At 35.3% G+C, this 17,032-nt stretch overlaps 1 protein-coding gene across 2 annotated transcripts in view; it reads right to left on the reverse strand.

The window, feature by feature from the left end:
* The window catches only part of IMMP2L (inner mitochondrial membrane peptidase subunit 2), a 406,566-nt gene that overhangs the window by 83,766 nt on the left and 305,768 nt on the right, over positions 1-17,032 (reverse strand). For both annotated transcript variants that reach the window (XM_071423651.1, XM_071423650.1), the window contains one exon: positions 8,524-8,626. In XM_071423651.1, the coding sequence (XP_071279752.1) occupies positions 8,524-8,626 (103 nt within the window). The remainder of the gene's footprint in view (positions 1-8,523; positions 8,627-17,032) is intronic.

Below are 17,032 nucleotides of genomic sequence, written 5' to 3' on the forward strand. Positions count from 1 at the left end.
GAATAATTCTTACTTGCCTCTTCTGCAGTGAAAGAGAGAAATAATAACTTGAAAATTCTGCTATTAATCTGAACATTTCTCTGACAAGACCAAGATTATGTTCATCAAAAAAATATTTCCATACTTTTATATTCTGAAATTTAATAAATAAATAAATATATCTATATGTCCATTACAATTGTGTTTTTCAAAAAAGGCCCACACAGTTTGGAAAATGCTTTAATTGCTTGGATAATAATCAGGAGTTAAATAACTTAACAGCAAAAGTTTTGCTTAATTAAAAATTTAAGTTTTTATTAAATTATCTGTCATAATCAGAATCAGCAAAATGACTATGTTTGAAGTAAAGTGCTTCATTTATTAAGTCTTTTAAAATAAGAGATGGAGAAAAGACACAAAATAAACAAGAGAAGCAGTCTGAAACTTGCTGGCCCTGGACTTGATTAGGAAGATCCTATAGATAAAATATATAAAAACAAATGTTTGAGAAATCAAGATCCTAGTCCAAATCAGATTTAGCTAAAATTAAATATTATTTGCTCCATAACATACCTTTAAAGTCTGAAGTAGTGCTTTAAAAAAAAGTGTTTGCTGTTAATATTTGAGGAAAATTTTTCTTCTCTGCTCAGGCTGGAGTTTAAGCATGGTCTGGTTAGGAAAATTCATGATATCTAGTATATTTTCTAAACTATTCATTTTAGAACAGAGGGAATACAAATAAAGTTTTGCAAAGAACCATTTGTACAACCTAAAATGCAATCTGATGCCTTTGATAATCCTCTGAGAGACTGCAGCAATAGAAAAGTAAATTTACTATTTTTTCTCTCTTGATAAATGTGATTCCATCAGTGTTAACACATAACTTTTGTCAGTTTACTGTCCAAGTACTAAATAAAAGAGTACTGACAAAATAAAAATCATTTTCCTATATGCACAGACATATAGGTAGGAAGGGATATCTGGAGATTACCTTGTCCAGCCTCCTACATGGGAGGGCTCAGCCAGCTCAGGTTGCTCAGGGCTCTCCGGGCAGACCTTTTTACTATCTCTGAAAATTGAGATCTTCCTAATTTTTTCAGCAACCAATGCATGACTTCACCATAATGAAAAAACCCCAGACTTAAATAACTTAGTGTCTGCTCAGAACCTTGGGTGCTGTGGCTGCTGTCTCTGTCCCACGAGTCCATGTCTCAGAGGAGTCTGGCCTGTGCAGCAGCTGAGGACAGCTCTGGCCTCTCCTTGCAGCCCTCCCACCCAGGCAAGAGCAAAGCCTGCTCTGGAACCTCTGCATGGTGAGCTACAGCTCTGCCACAGGGGCCTTTCTCAGGCCTTATGTACCAACTCTTCTGCAGGGGATCCCCAAAGCACACTGTCCTGACTGCACCAAGTGCATGGAAAACATCACTTCCCTCTAATAATTCATTGAAGTACTGGTATAATATTCATCATGGTTCAATTTTTTACTTCTAAATGAAAAAACATACACTTCTAAATAATTACATACATATTGGTTTGCACTTTCACTGCCATACAAATACACATTTTTAACCTTCCAATATGATGTGCAATCATTTAAAGAAGGTGCTAGAATAAAATAGTCTTATTTTAGGCTTGGGACTTTTAGCAACATGAGTACTTATTACACCAAAGCATCTATCATATCCAAAAATGGAATCAGGTAAATAAAAATTTCCTACAATTCTGCAAACTAAAATTTAGAACTTTTTTCAGTAATCACTGTCTGAGCTTTGACAGTAATCCATGTCCAAGGAGGTAAAATTATAAAGAAATAAATACATTAAGTGGGTTTTTTTTTTCAATTATGACCTGGCAAATCTTAAAATGAATGCCAGCATGAATCAAAATTCCCTACACTGTTAAACTATACAGAAGTCAGCAAAGATTCCTTTGTGCCTCGCATGCATTAAAACAAGCAAATTTGTTAATTCAATATAGACATTATAATGTTACAAATCCTGCAGAAAGATTATCAAATATAAGGGTATTTCAAGCAGTAACTTGAGAGAAATAGAATTGTAAGGAATTGTAAGGAAACTGATGAAGGAGTACACAGAGCTTCACAAATTATTATATTTGAATGCACAACTGTTCAAATTAGATAATTAAAAATGATTGCATGATTCTGACAGCTCTCTGATCTCTTCTAATATTTCATTAAATAGATCCCATACTGTTTCAACATTTTTCCCAGTTTATTTCAATATAAGTGATGCCAAATGCAGCTCAGACTACGATTCTTTCCAATGTGGTTGAAAAATTCATTAAAGGCTTTTGCATTCAGAAATACTAAATATTTGCATTAATAATTCATTGTGCTTGAATTTGTTACATAAATCCTGCTCCATAAGCAGAATGACTGAAGCTTTATCAATGCTAAATAAATTACATTTACAAGTAATAGAGAAAATTAGCTAGAATGCATAAAATAAGATTTGACATAACTAAGACAAAAAGCAAACTTTCTATTGCTAAGAAATAGAGTAGCCTTCACTGAGAGCTTTTAGTCACATGATAATAGCCATATGCATTGGTTTAAAATAGTCAAGCTAAATATTTTACTTTTCAAAATAATTAGGACAGCTATAGGGGACTTTTTATTCCCTATAGTGCAAATTCAGTTAGCCATGATAATTTAATGGACAGTTAGGCCACACAATCTTATTAGCAAGGCTCCCCTTCAGCAGCTCCTGGAGTGAATTGTCATTCTTCACAAAAAAGCCACCATCCCAATTTGCATCTCACATACAGTATTCTCTCAAAGGGACAGGCATATTTACCCTTCGAGCTTTATTTGTCATCAGTCATAACACATAATGTCCTATCTTTTTTATTCACCATAGATTTTTACAAGTTCAAGCTGTGCATCCATGCCATTTACTACTGGTAACTTCATGCTCCATATGCAGTCTTTTTTCTGATTGTAAACAGTTTCACCTGTTTCATTTTTGCCAGTAGCCAGAGATAAATAATATGGAATGGCATTGATGGCGTATTTGCATTACACATCCTGCTTAAACACAGGCTTCGTTTCTTCTTTAATACCCAAGAGAGAACTAGAAATGTCACTGACCCCACAAGAGTCATGCCACTCTCCAAGGTACATCTATATAGCAGAGTGAAGGCGCACTGGTTGCAGTAGTAGCAAAAAGTTAACAGAAGAATCTCCAAAATCTGTCAGCAAGCTAATGCAGACAAGCCCCCAGCAGGTCATTCCCAGCCTCCACTGACTCCTTCGTCATCACTCTTCTCCTCACCTACATAAACTTTAGGAGAGTAAGCACAGATAAGTGTTTTCTTGTTAAAATCACACTTTTGTATTGCCACCCTTGACTATCTCTTCTTGACTGTTCTAAACTAAGAAAAACAGGCTTTGGTACTCTGCCATTGACATATTTGTCTTAAGCCTCTTTGAATGGCATTTTGGAGTCAGCAGGTATTTCAAGTCCTGGCAGAGCTCTCTGTGGGAAGTGTGCCCTAGCTATGAGCCTTATTGTGCAATTTAATGCAGTGATGCTCAGTGCACTGCTGGGAGCTGTTAAACTCTTCCCACCTCTTGTCTTAGAGGCTGCTCCATTTCAGGGAGATATGTAATCCTTGCACTAGTTTACAGCTCACATATGAAAGTTTCTCCAGATGGCAAGATCATCACCAAGATGATGTGCCCTCTTAGGACATGTGGCATTGTTTCTTTGCTGTTATGTAAGTAATTCAAAGCTGCAGACAGAGATCTGCTTCCTCCTTCAATTGTCCACTGAACCTCCCTCAGAAGACGACAGATCGAATGAAGCAGAGGTACTCTCACTGGCTGCAGACATCTTGGTTTAAATATTTCCTTTACCAGTAGTAACCTCTGCATTCCACTAGAAGTGTCATATTTCCATCCAACTTACTCTCTAATGTAATTTACTTATTTTGTGCTTTTGACTACATGTATTCACTAACAGTAATTACAGAGAGAAAGACTAGATCAGCCTAAAACAATCATAAGAGGCCACATTCTGCTACTGTAAGTAATTTAATTTGCCTGTTGAGGGTTAACAGTTAAACCATTCCTATCTCATAGCTGAAAGGGATGATGACTGCCTTTGAAAATCAAATCAAAATACCTAATAAACCCAGCATATTCTGTTTAGTGTCATCCTAGTTTATAGTTTCCTAGCCACAGCCTACAGGTTTGTGCTTTTAAATGAAAATGTGGTTAAACAGATAGAAAGGGTTTTCAGATATTTTATTCCATGAATGTACAGTACAGAATAGGCAATCATAAAAATTGGCCTCTACAGTAATGCTAACTACAAGCAATTTACTTATTTGAAGCTTATAAATGCAAAACTTCTGTCAAACAAAAAATTTAGGCTCAGGTTCAACAAGTTTTGAAAATAAACACATTAAAGATGTATTTTTAGGAAAAGAGCTGAGATAGGGACCTGGATAGGCAAAAAAAGATACTTTTGACAGGGTACCGAACCTACCTGTGTCACAAGTTTCCAAGGAAGATAAGGAGGATAATAGCTTTTTTTGCCCTTACAATGGAATGTACAGGTTAATTTAGAAAGAACTTTCTCCAAAGCCATTAAAAGCAATAGAAAGCTCTCATTGACTTTAATGAGCTTTTGTTCAGGTCTTATACATGACAGCTGAAAGACTGCCATTGATTGCAAGCCCTAATTTTATAAAGGTCCCTCATATCCCCAGGTTGGAGGCATTTGGAAACATGTAAATGTATAAATAAGAGCATTATAGGATAAAATTTGCCTGTTTCACTTTAAAAATTATGAGAGAGCTTCTCATTGCACATGTGTACATCCAGGAATATATCAGTTATTCCATGCACTTATTAATAACTGTTTCTTAGATACCCTCACATATTGTTTGGATAACCATCTCTGCACTGCTGGCTGCCAGCTCTAAACATTTAATCTACACAAAGTACAGTTTATAATGACTTTTCCCTTGAGTTAGCCAGAATATTGGACACAGAATATAAATTGTGACTGCTTTTATGCTGATATTATCCTGACTATGCAAGCAAAGACAATACCTGATCTGGCATAAAGTTAAAATTGTTTAGGAATTTGAAGCAGCAGAGGATTCTAATACTTCATTAGATTTTTAAAATATCTCCTGCATTTCTGATCTAAGAAAGCAAAACCATTGCCAGGAACATTACTTCCATATTTCCTATGCTGTTGAACTACAACCCATAGTAAAAAGGTCCATCAAATAGTAAAACTACCAGAATTGAAAACAAAAAAAAAGAAACTTTAATAAGTGGTACCTTTATTATGTTAGATATTCATTGTCACATTTCTGTAGTATGCCAAATAAGGAATGCTACCCTAATATTATAAAACTTCTCTCAGAATTTAGAAACAGCAACAGTCAATTTAAGAGAAATCTCTATCCTAGTCCAAGTAACTGAAAAAAAAATCCAATAAGATATAATTTTTTACCCCTTAAATTATAGTAAAAATATGCAAGTTCTCTAGATGTTTATTGGCTTCTATTCAAAACAGCTATTTTCACTGTTAAGAATGGCTGGCAGATTTCCAAACCTGAAACACATCAGTATTACAGCAATAGTATTCTGTATCACCTGCTATTCAGTATTACACAAAGCATTTTTTTTAAAGACAATGTACAATAGCCATTAATTAATTAATTTAGTCCCATATTAAGAAAAGGTAATGAATATCTAAGTTTTGATCACATTCAAAGCTAATAGCATTTCTAATTCAGCACTAACATAGACACCCTGTTATTTTTCTACTATCAGTTAAGGTATTCATTTTATTCAAAGACAAAACTAAGAAAGAAAATAGTAAACCTTTAAAATCTTAGTTTAAACACTTTCATTCTATTTACACACTTCAGGAAAATATGTGTCTATTCTTTAAAAATCCAATTTTTGCCTTGTAAAACCATGCAATAACAAGATATTATTTATTTTATAACATTTTTATGAACTAAATAAACACAGTTTAATCAGGCCATGTTTTGCAGTTTAGAAATTCCTATCTCTCCAAAGGTGCATCTAATTTAGAACTTGATTGGTATCAGGGTTTATGTTTTATCAACCTAACCCATTAGCAGCCATTACACAGAGTTATTCTCTAAGAGAAAAAAAATATTCTGACATCTGTTCTCAATCTGTTTTTCTATAATTTCCTTTTATGCCCCATGTAATTCATTAAGTTCATCTACAAAACATTACTGAGTCTATCTGCACTATAAATATATAAATTACTGAGTCTATCTGCACTTCCTACTATACAATCCCATGAAAGTAGAGGAAATGGTAGCCTACAACACAGTTCACTTAAGCCCCCTGCTATTTCTAGTGCATCTTTTGATTTAAGAAAACATCATTTTGAAAGTCAGAATTGTGACATACATGTCCTAATGTGACACACATTTAACCCCATATCTTAAGTGACCTTCATACTAACAAAGAGAGAAAAACATTTCCATGTCTTACCATGTCTGTTCCTTACCACTGCTGCAGTCTTAGGAGAGAATTTTTTTTTTTCAAAAAGTACATACCTTCTGAATGGCTTGAAAGAGTGATTTTAATATTTTAATTCACTTGTGCAAATAATCTCCAGAGTACAGAAGAGCAGTAAAAATGTCCCAGTAACCTAAAATCTTACATGTGTAGGATGAAAAGAACCTAGAGTGCAGTGTGTCCTTCTAAATGCACTTTCCACTTTCTTTTACAGACAGAAAAATTCTATATTTTAGCATTCTGGAGCTAGTTTCAAACCCTGTGATCTCTTCTGTTCCTTCTGCTTGCATTCAGCGATTGCTGTTCTAATTTAATTTGAGAGGAAAATACCTATTTACAGCTGACTTGCCCATAATGTATTCATCAAAGCAATACAAAGGTCATTCTTCCTGAAGAAAGATAAAGAATTCACTGTCAAAACCTGTCCTGCTAGCTCTCAAAAGTGCCATTGCTCTAAGAAAAGTGATATACTATCTGATGTTAGCTAACAATTGATGATTAATGTGAGGTCAAAGACTAGTGAAGGGGATTTACTAATATTTATAAACTTCAGTGAATGGAGCAAAAATCTGAGGGTATTTAGATTTACCCCAGCATTCTATCTTGCATGAAAGCTGCATTGTGGCTACCTTGAGGATTTTACCTCGTGTGAATTTCTGTGTGAGCTGCTGTAAATCTGAAACCAATGTCCAACTGCTAAAGGTTCTTTATGCTCTGAGCCTACATTGGCAATATATTTGTAAGTGAAAAGAAGATTAGTGGCTTTATGACTAAGATTTATGTTGGGAACAGAGAGTGACAGAGAAAAGCTTACTAAGGGAGGAAAGAGATACCTGCACAGGATAGACTGACTTAATTCTGTTGGAAAGAACCTCCAAAACTAGATGTTAGAGATTTTGGAAGATAGTAGAAGGAAAATAATAATGAAAAACAGCAGGAAATACAAGCACACAATATGTGAGACAAACTAAAAGAAGGCATCACCATTACATACTCCAAATCAGACAGTGGGCCTATTTTGTATTATTTCTTGAGAACAATTATTTCAATTTAATAATTGGGCTAAACTTCAAGAAGCCAGATAAAATCATAAGGTCCTTCTTGTCATTAATTCAATTAGTTAGTAGTATGACTTCTGTATGGAATAGATGTGAAATGCATAAGGGTGGAAAAACCCAGTCTTGAGAGCTTCCCTATAACAAAAAGTGGGTTTTTAAATAACATTAGAGGAATATTCTCTCTTAAAGAGAGAGAAAAATCCTGCATGTGGAATAGGGCTAAAAGAGTTTGTATTTCCACAGCAGGATACAAAGTTGCTGCAACAATTTCCCGCATGCTAGATTAAGTTAAAACAAGAACAAGAATCTATACAAAGAGTAACAAAGCCAAAACCAAACCCAAACTAGAGTTCAGAGAAAGAATTGACTGTCCTCCTGACAAAAAGATGCACACTTTTACCCATCAAGAAACAGATTTTATGGATTACATTTTCTTTTCCTTCAATATGCTAAGAAAATTTTAATATTTGCTTTGGGAAAAGTTTTAAATATCTCTACTATTGTCCACTGACCAATTTACCAGTTAACGTTTGTTAAGCATGGTTACAGTTCCCCAATTCTTTATCCCAGCACTGGCACTAAAGCAGGACAAAGTTCCCAGGAGGGAATCATTCCAAATTGTATCAGCTGGCAAAATGTCCTCAGGGAGCATCTGTCAGCTACAGGGAGCTGGCTCACCCTCTGGCAACAACTCCAGCATATTCCTCCAAATTTAAAATCTCTACCACATCCCCTTCCATGTGGGGAATTGAAAGAAGTCCTTATTCTTTTTATAATAGCTAAGAAAAAACTCAATATCTGCTGACCAAGATATTTTATAAAGTTTAATAATTCTCACAAAAATAACAAAACTACACTCACAATCAATTTCATACTCACTGTGTTTCACATATGCACAGTTTTTCAGTTGCAAAGTGTGACAGCAGAGAATTGACTTACAGGACCAAAAGCGTTGCTGTCAAAGCTGTGCCCATGGTGATCCCCTTCCACCCAAATATGACCGTGTGGAACTTTCACATACTTCTTTTTGTATCCAATGGTTCTAAGCAGAAATGGAAAAAATGGTTAGTTTAAAAGATTTTAAAAACAAACAAACAACTCCCTAAAAACCCAAAATCCAAAACATAAACAAAACCCCCCAAAACCAACAATGTCTTGTTAGGAAAAATTCACATATTTCTGGGTATGGAATTTGACCTTGCATACAACTCAGCATTAGCTTAAACTGCCTGCAATGAATTCCTTTGGACTTCAAGAGTGTTACTCAAGTCAAAATATATAAAAATTTTTGTATGAGCTGGTTGCATTATCAACTGTTTACTACATTGTTTTGTCAGAAATCACAACAAAAGAAAGGAAGAGACTTTTCAGTTAAATATAAATAACAGGTTATTAACTTCACTTCTGTAGTAACAAAATTTTGAACCATCATATTTTATCTCAGGTAAATACCAGTGAACATTCATATCTTGCAGTCATGTAATGAAAAAGTTTAAGACTGTTTTTCTTCATCAAAAATATACTGTTGTATCTGAACTGGCCTCAGATTCCTGCAATTATTTTGTCCTGGGGGTAGGATTTATTCAGCTGCCACAAGCTAAACAGGATAAACTTAGAAAAAACCTTTAAGAGAACACCAAGTGATGAAGAAAAATGACATTGATGCCATCCTCTACAGAAAATCATATTGCTGCAGCATGTCCCAGTATTACAAAATGACAAACTACAGATTAGTACTAAAGCTGAGGTGCAGAGGATGCAAAATTCCTGTATTTAGTTCCCCAAGTAGCTGTCATTTTCACAATGCCAGTCTGCCTTCTACCACACACTTCTGCTTTTTTCAGATGGGACCTGTTATTCTGCAATCATTCATGCAGTGATGTTGTTGTGCTTTAACCACAGACAGCAATTGTCATGCACACTGAATTATTACCAGGATAAAGTATTTACAGATGGGACTATGAATAGTGATACCTCTTATTTAGTTTTGAATAAACAAATCTGTCCATCTACAGAAACAGACTTTTGATCTAGCTTGTTGCCTCCAGCTGCTCATTGCTTTTCACTGTCTGGAAGATATGCCCTCAGAGCAGAAGGCAGAAGGAGCACGCTCTAAAACGAAAAAAAATTCAACTGGAGACAGAAAAGCATCTTCACCAGGAGATTAAGCTGGACTGTGCAACAGCACTAATCAGGGATATTCACAAATCAAAATGAAAAATATTGGGTTTGGGGAGGCTTGTTTTGGCTGGAGGGGAGGGTGAGTACGTTAAAAGGACGACCTAATCAATAACCTGGAGGCCATGAAATATTAGATGAATAAGGAATCCTCAAAAGTGCATTATATTAACTTTGACTATATTAATCAAATAAAAATAATAATTACTTTATTTGTAAGTCACAAAATCTGAGTAATCCTTTTTCAAACGGATTTTGGCAGCTAAAAGGATGAGCATTCCAGTACTATATTCTAATGGAATTCTACATGTACTTTCATTGAGCATATTTTTTGGCAGCTAAAAGGATGAGCATTCCAGTACTATATTCTAATGGAATTCTGCATGTACTTTCATTGAAAGCTGAAAAAATAATAGCCTATTTGCAGAAAAGAAAAAGACTGAGCTTCATTTTTTCCAGAACAGTTCCATATAACACATTATTCAAGACTGAATTCCTAAACCATTCAAAACAAAAATGCAAAACTGTCCTAGTTGGTAAATATATGATTTCCTGAATACAATGAGTACACTATAATAATTCAATTATGCTAAAAAAAGCCATTTATTACTATGCAAATCCTTTTTTTTTTCCAATAGATATGGCATACAGTTCAGACAATAAAATTATTTATGTTTTCAGATTTCATAATGCTCCATCTCATTGATAGTTTCTTTTACAAAGTATCATATACTTTACTAGTAAAATGTTTTTAAGTGTAGGTTGATAGTTGTTCATTAATTCAGCTGTTTGATTAGACACTTCAGAAAATTTTTAAATGGGTCTCTTCCATCAGTGATAAAGGCAAACAATAGCTAAAAAAAATATTTAATTTTCTCTTCCATTCGTCCTCCTGAATGCACAAGAGTATATTGTGATAAAGTTTTGTACGCTTACAGACTTCATGCACAAAACTAAATTCACTCAGAAGGGGAAAGGATTTGAAAGTTAATTCTACTGGCATGTTTACCTCACAAATGTCAGGAAAATAATATGGCAAAGGCCAGTCAGTGATTCAATTTCAGACCTGACACAATCTCTTATCCCTAAATAATCTCCTCCTTTATTATGATTGGGAAATCACTAAGAGGAAGGGAAAAAAAGTTTTGTAATAAGTACTTAGAAATAAAATTGGAGGAAAAAAATGGTCTGCATGGATAGGTCTTACAAAGGTTTTCAGAGACCCTGTGAAAATCTAAGGGTTTAACACAGGTGTTAAACAACTGTAGTAGAAGTGTGTTCTTTAAGGCCTAAGGCAAAAAGAGAAAAATTGCAGAGTGCATTAGCTATTATTGGTTCTTTTTATTATTTCTAAAACATGGAAAATACATATTTCTTTTCTACTCTTGAGATAAACATCATAAGCCAGAATATTTTTCTCCAATTATGCAAAAATAAACTCTCTTTTAGTGATTAAAGAGGAGTTATATACAAATTCTCATACTGAAAAAAGCAGATTATTGTATACAAGTAGTTTTTACTTAGAGGAAATAGAATTCAAATTTACAATGTTAATAAACATATTAAGGGAATAGGGGAGAAAAAAAGAAATGGAGAAGAAACAAAAGCAGCAGTTCTAATTGTCTACTTTAGTAGATAGGAGTGATACTTCATGAGTAAATACCTTAAACTCAGCAGTTAAATGTAAAACATTCTGCAATTTCATGTATTGGTTATATAAATCATCAAATTGAATTTTGCCCATGTGTAGGCTAAAAAAAAAAAAAGAAGATATATTGTAAAAAATAAGTGCCCTCATACCTGTGAAGGGAAGAAAGGCAAGAAAATCTATTTTCCTAGAGCAATTGCTTAAAAATCTTACTGCAGTATTGCATAGGGCAGTTATCTGGGAACTCTGTATTCTTTCTAGCAATACTATTGCACACACTGTCCTGTGGAACACTGGAATTGGAAAACAAACTTCTATTCGAGATTTTTACTGCATGCATTAATAACAAACTACAGCAAAGGCTCATGTGAGAGTGAGCTGGACCCTCTGTTTCTTGATATTGGTCTTAATTTTTAAAATAATTTCATTTTTGAGTTACTCCAGAATAGAGTAATGAAGTATTGCTGCAAACAAACCAGGCTACAGGCTTTAGAAAGCCATGTTTGGTTCATAATGGTAGGTTATTTTTAACTACTCTTGTAGAGACTATGTTAATATTTTTAAAATAAAAAAAACCACAAACTTCGTTTTCTTTCCTAAGAAGAGAATCCAAATTGATTCATAGTCAGAATTAGTCAATGTCCCTCTCTTCCATGAATCCTGCAGAAATTTTAATCTCTGACCAAAATTACAAGGAAAAGACCACATGTGTGTGTTGCAGTGGCAATATGGCTCCTGGTCTAAATGTACAAACTAGCATTTATTTGTTTCACTAGTTAAACAATGTAGCTGGGCATGCTGAAATAAAACTATTGTCCATCACTTTGTGCAATTGTACAAGGCCAATTTACTAACACAAGCATTTTTGAAAAGTGTTGACTCTATCCTTTTTCTTAGGAGAGCCTTGCAGACTGCTATCACATTTGGGGGTTTAGATCTGTGTAAATGAATAACAGTTGTAAGTGTAATGATCAATAGTTCAGTGAAAAATAAATACAATTCAAAGTGAAAAAATGCTTTAGAATGCTTCTAGAACTCTTCAACAATGGCTGAAAAACTAAAAGAAAATATCAATTTAAAAGCACTACTAGCTCATCAGGAATTTTACATAAATTCCTTGTGAGAGGTCTTTGCTACAAAGGAATTGCACTCAATAATATATTTTGAAAGCATTACAAACATCTATTTTTCTTTCTTAGTTGAGCATCCTTAGACTCATTTCTCTGACTCATTGCAACCATGACCTCTGTTAGCTCTCACACATGAAGTTTTTAATTAAATTTAGAAGATATCTGGATGAATTCTTAAGAGAAAAAATGCTGTAAGTAATAATTATCTTAGTATTTGTTAATTTCAAATCTAGTTCATTAGAATGAGTTATAATTACTGAACAATCTCTTGAACTTCATAAAGCCTCTACTAATGAAGAGTAGTCTTTCACTTTCTTAAATTTATTATCTCATAATAAAAACTAAAAAATATTTCACACCTCTTATTCTTCCCATTTAAATGGTTTGCTTCAGCAATAGTACAGGCAAAGACATCAAACCAACCAGATTTTGATATATAGAACGCAAACATATGTCAAAAACCATACTGGTGTGAGCAAAAAAATAATTTCAGGTTTTATGGAAGTCTTCGACACATTAGTAATAATCACCTGTGCTGCTGTTGCTCAAACTGTAGTTGAAGTCTCATTGGCTTAAGAACAGGGTCTACCAGAGCTGCAGTTTTCTTGTTCAGAGCATAATGGAATTGCATTTATCTTTTTAGACATTTTTACAGGAGTTGGTCTGAAATTCTGATTTACTTTTTTCTTACATATGAGGTACATTTTGAACCTTTGCAAAGTTGTTTTTTTTTTCTCCACAATTTAATAGCTAACAGATGTACTTATAGCTATCCTTGGCTGAGAAATAATTTCAATCTTGACAGTCAAAAATGAGCTCTATATGGTATTCTAACCACCTGCCCACAAGCAAGAAAAATCTGCTTTTTTAGGATGCGGCAGCAGTGCCAAAGCAAGCAACTTGGCTCAGTTAAGCTGGATGAGGAATGATTCCCTTCAGTTTGATTTGACCTTGAGAAATCCAAAGGTCTCAGCAATCTGCATATCTTTGGGTGTCAACAGGGAACAAACACTGTAGATAATGTCCTGTTGGCAGAGGAGATAAAACAAAAATACAAACCCTTGTAAAATAGGTAGTCTCTATCACACTTAAGAACAACTTTCTCCAAGCAACATGAATCGCTGTACATGTTTATTGGGTTTGTGTGGCCAGGTTTTGGTAGCATGAGGTCTACAGGTTCTGTGAGAAGCTGTCACAAGTTTCTTCCATGTCCAAAAAGGCCAATGCTGGCCAGCTCCAAGATGGACCCACTGCTGGCCATGGCCAAGCCCCTCTGCAGTAGTGATAGGGCCTGTGGGATAATGGAGTAAAGGGGGAAAAGTTGTTGTACAATGGTAATTTCACCAAGAGAGTGATATTATATTTTAGATCTGCACACACCAGGGGTTAGTGATGAAGGAGGAGGAGGTGGTCCAGATACAAGAGCATAAATTCTCTTTCAGATCCTGATGCAGACCATGATGAGTCAGGCTGTGCCTCTGCAGCCCATGGAGGTCCATGGTGGAGCAGAGTTCCACTTGCAGCCCACAGAGGACCCCAAAATGGATCAAGCAGATGCTTGACGGACACTTTGACCCCAAGGGAAGCCCACTCTGGAGCAGGGTCCTGGCAGTCATGTGGCCCCATGGAGAGAGGAGTCCATGCTGGAGTAGGTCTCCCTGCAGGACTTGTTACCCCACAGAGGACCTGCACTAGAGCAGTCTGCTCCTGAAGGACTGAATGGAAGGGACCCATGCTGGTGTTCATGAACTGCAAAGTGTGAGGAGGAGTCACATTGGAAAAGTTCATGTTGGGGACTGTCCCATCAGAGAAACACCAAGATCAAGCAGAAGAGTGTGAGGAATCCTCTCCCTGAGGGGTAAGGAGCAGATGTGATGAAATGATCACAACACCCATTCCATGTTGCCTTGCACCACTGCAAGGGAAGAGGGAGAAAAAATGGAAAGTAAAATTGAGTCAAGGAAGAAGGGAATGATGGAAGAAGGTGTTTTAAAGATTTGGGTTTATTTCTCATTATCCTACCTTGATTTGCTTGGTAATAAAATACACTCATTTCCCCTGAAATTAGTGTATGCTGAGTTCATTTTGCCCAAGATGGTAATTGGTGACTGATCTCTGCTTGCCCTTATCCTCACCCCCAGGACTTTTGTTCCACTTTTTCTCTCATGTCTGAGGAGGAGAGTGATAAACAGCTTTGGTGGGTACCTGGCATTCAGCCAGCTTCAACACACCATAATGTGGAACTTTTTCCACATACATCCATCTTAATCAAATCCACAGAATGAACAAATGCTAAGATATTCAATTTCAAGTGACACCCAGATCCCAAAACATGAACCTTACTGCAATATAACATGTAAGTTATATTAGTATCACTGCAGGAATCTTACACATGACACTAAACACCTTCCAGCTCCTAAGAAATCTCCTTTTTCACTTCCAACACACACATACAGCCATCTGTGCCTTCCTACTTTAACTCTTCCCTTACACATACATAAAGATATAAAGGCAGTGTTATATATGTGAAGCAACTAATTTTTTTTTCTGAAGGACACCTACAGACTATGCATGAGAGTAAGCAAATGGATTAGGGAATATTCTTCAGCTGTGTGCAGCTATTAGCTTTTGCCTCAGAGCTGAAATGTTTTCCATATAACCTACAGATCCACCAGCTTTTGACAGGCCTGACTATAAAAAATGCATCCAAACTCAGAAAGTGCTGGAGGATTCTTAATGCTTCAAGTATTGCTTCATAAGTATTGCCAGACCTGCTATATTGAGAAGGAAACCCACAATGGAAGATGCGTAAATGACAGAGATGATACAATCTGAAACAAAATAATCCACCCAGTGATATTAGGAATAGCCATTATGGAGGCAGTGATTCCCTCTGCCTACAATTGGGTAATTTTTTGATTATATAAAGTCTGTTATACTTTTTGCCATCAAATATTTTGGAGTCTCAGGAAAAATGAACACTAATTTACTGGTTTCCTCATTTGGAACAGAATTATGATTACAAAAACACCCCTTTACACAAAGCAGTTAAAGCAAGTTGAACTACAAATGCTATCTCTTTTTTCTCAGCTAAAGCATTCCTACCACAGTGCACCAGTGCAGGTTCCTGTATCTCAACAGTGCTACAAATAAGTAGAAATCTGATATGGAAAGTACAGGAGATGTTGTAGTTCTGCTTCATTAATTAGATAATTTCACACAAAGCATGTCATTCTTAAAAAAATAGTGATTTACCCATTACTTGCTTCACCAGCATCAGCATAATGCAGTTAACAACTTTTAAAACGCATGATATTCAGGAAAATTACTGGATTTGTGCATATTTATCTAAAATAATAATATGATTGAAAGGACAAAGAATAAGCCAGTTCATCTACTAGAGAGATTAGACTCGTTTCAAGCCTTGTTAACACCTCATTTGTATGAGAGGACAATGTAACAAGAAAGAGACTAGAAATAATTATAAGAGTGAAAAGATATGAGATCATTGATTGTGAGATTCACAAAATTCATTATATCATTGGTATGAGCAAAAGTATCTTTCATAGATCAATTTACCAGAAAAGGACACTAATCATACTTCTGAATCCAGATATGTTTGCCCAAAATATACCCAAGACTTAGAAGGACAAATTTATGTCTCTTAACTCCCTTAATATCACACCATTTCCCAGATAATTGCTCCAGTTTATGTTCAAGGCATATGTCAATGCAATTAATTTTCCTGTTGTTTCTTTCTTTCTTCTTTCCTGAATTTTCAAAATATCCTCAAAATACTCTTATGCTTTTTAATGAGGAAGCAGCTATGGAGCTGCTGCTGCTGTTCTGTATGACCAATGCACATGATAAAATAAATTCTTTATCTCAATGCTCTTTACCTTCATATATCTCTTTCTGGAGAAGATTTTCATGATTTCTGCCATTCACTAAGAATATTTCCCAAAGCTATAATTTAATTTGATCTTGGATAATGATATGAGTTGATAGCATTTCTAGAATTTATTTTCCTCTGCTTTAAAGATACAGTATATACCTAGGGCCTAGGTTTTGCCCCTCTTAATACTTTTACCAATATGTAGGTGTTTGCATCACAAAGGTCTGTTACCCTGGTGCTGGCAAGCATTCTGTAAGCTGATTCAAAAAAACTACAGCTGACAGAAGCTCTTTTCTATGTCTTATGAACTGTAGAGTTCTAGAGGTAGTGCTTACCAGCAATGCCAGGGGATCTGGATTTTAAGGAAATAATTTCTCCTTGGGCAAAATTTCTTTTCATTCATTTGCAGTCACTTTTTATGATTCCCATTTCCAGCCTCACATTGCTTTCTGTATTTTTTTTCAATTCATACTACCTCCCTTCAGGAACTGTAAAAGGCCACTGCACATCCCCATGCACATAACACTCAGCAGCACAGGAATTTCCCTCTGTTCCTGAGAGTTTTGTTTACCTAGTCAGGAGGCATGAAGCATTTAA

This window comes from Agelaius tricolor, unplaced genomic scaffold (assembly GCF_023055355.1).
Source record: "Agelaius tricolor isolate 1412-34295 unplaced genomic scaffold, bAgeTri1.0.p SCAF_3, whole genome shotgun sequence".
NCBI lineage: Eukaryota > Metazoa > Chordata > Aves > Passeriformes > Icteridae > Agelaius > Agelaius tricolor.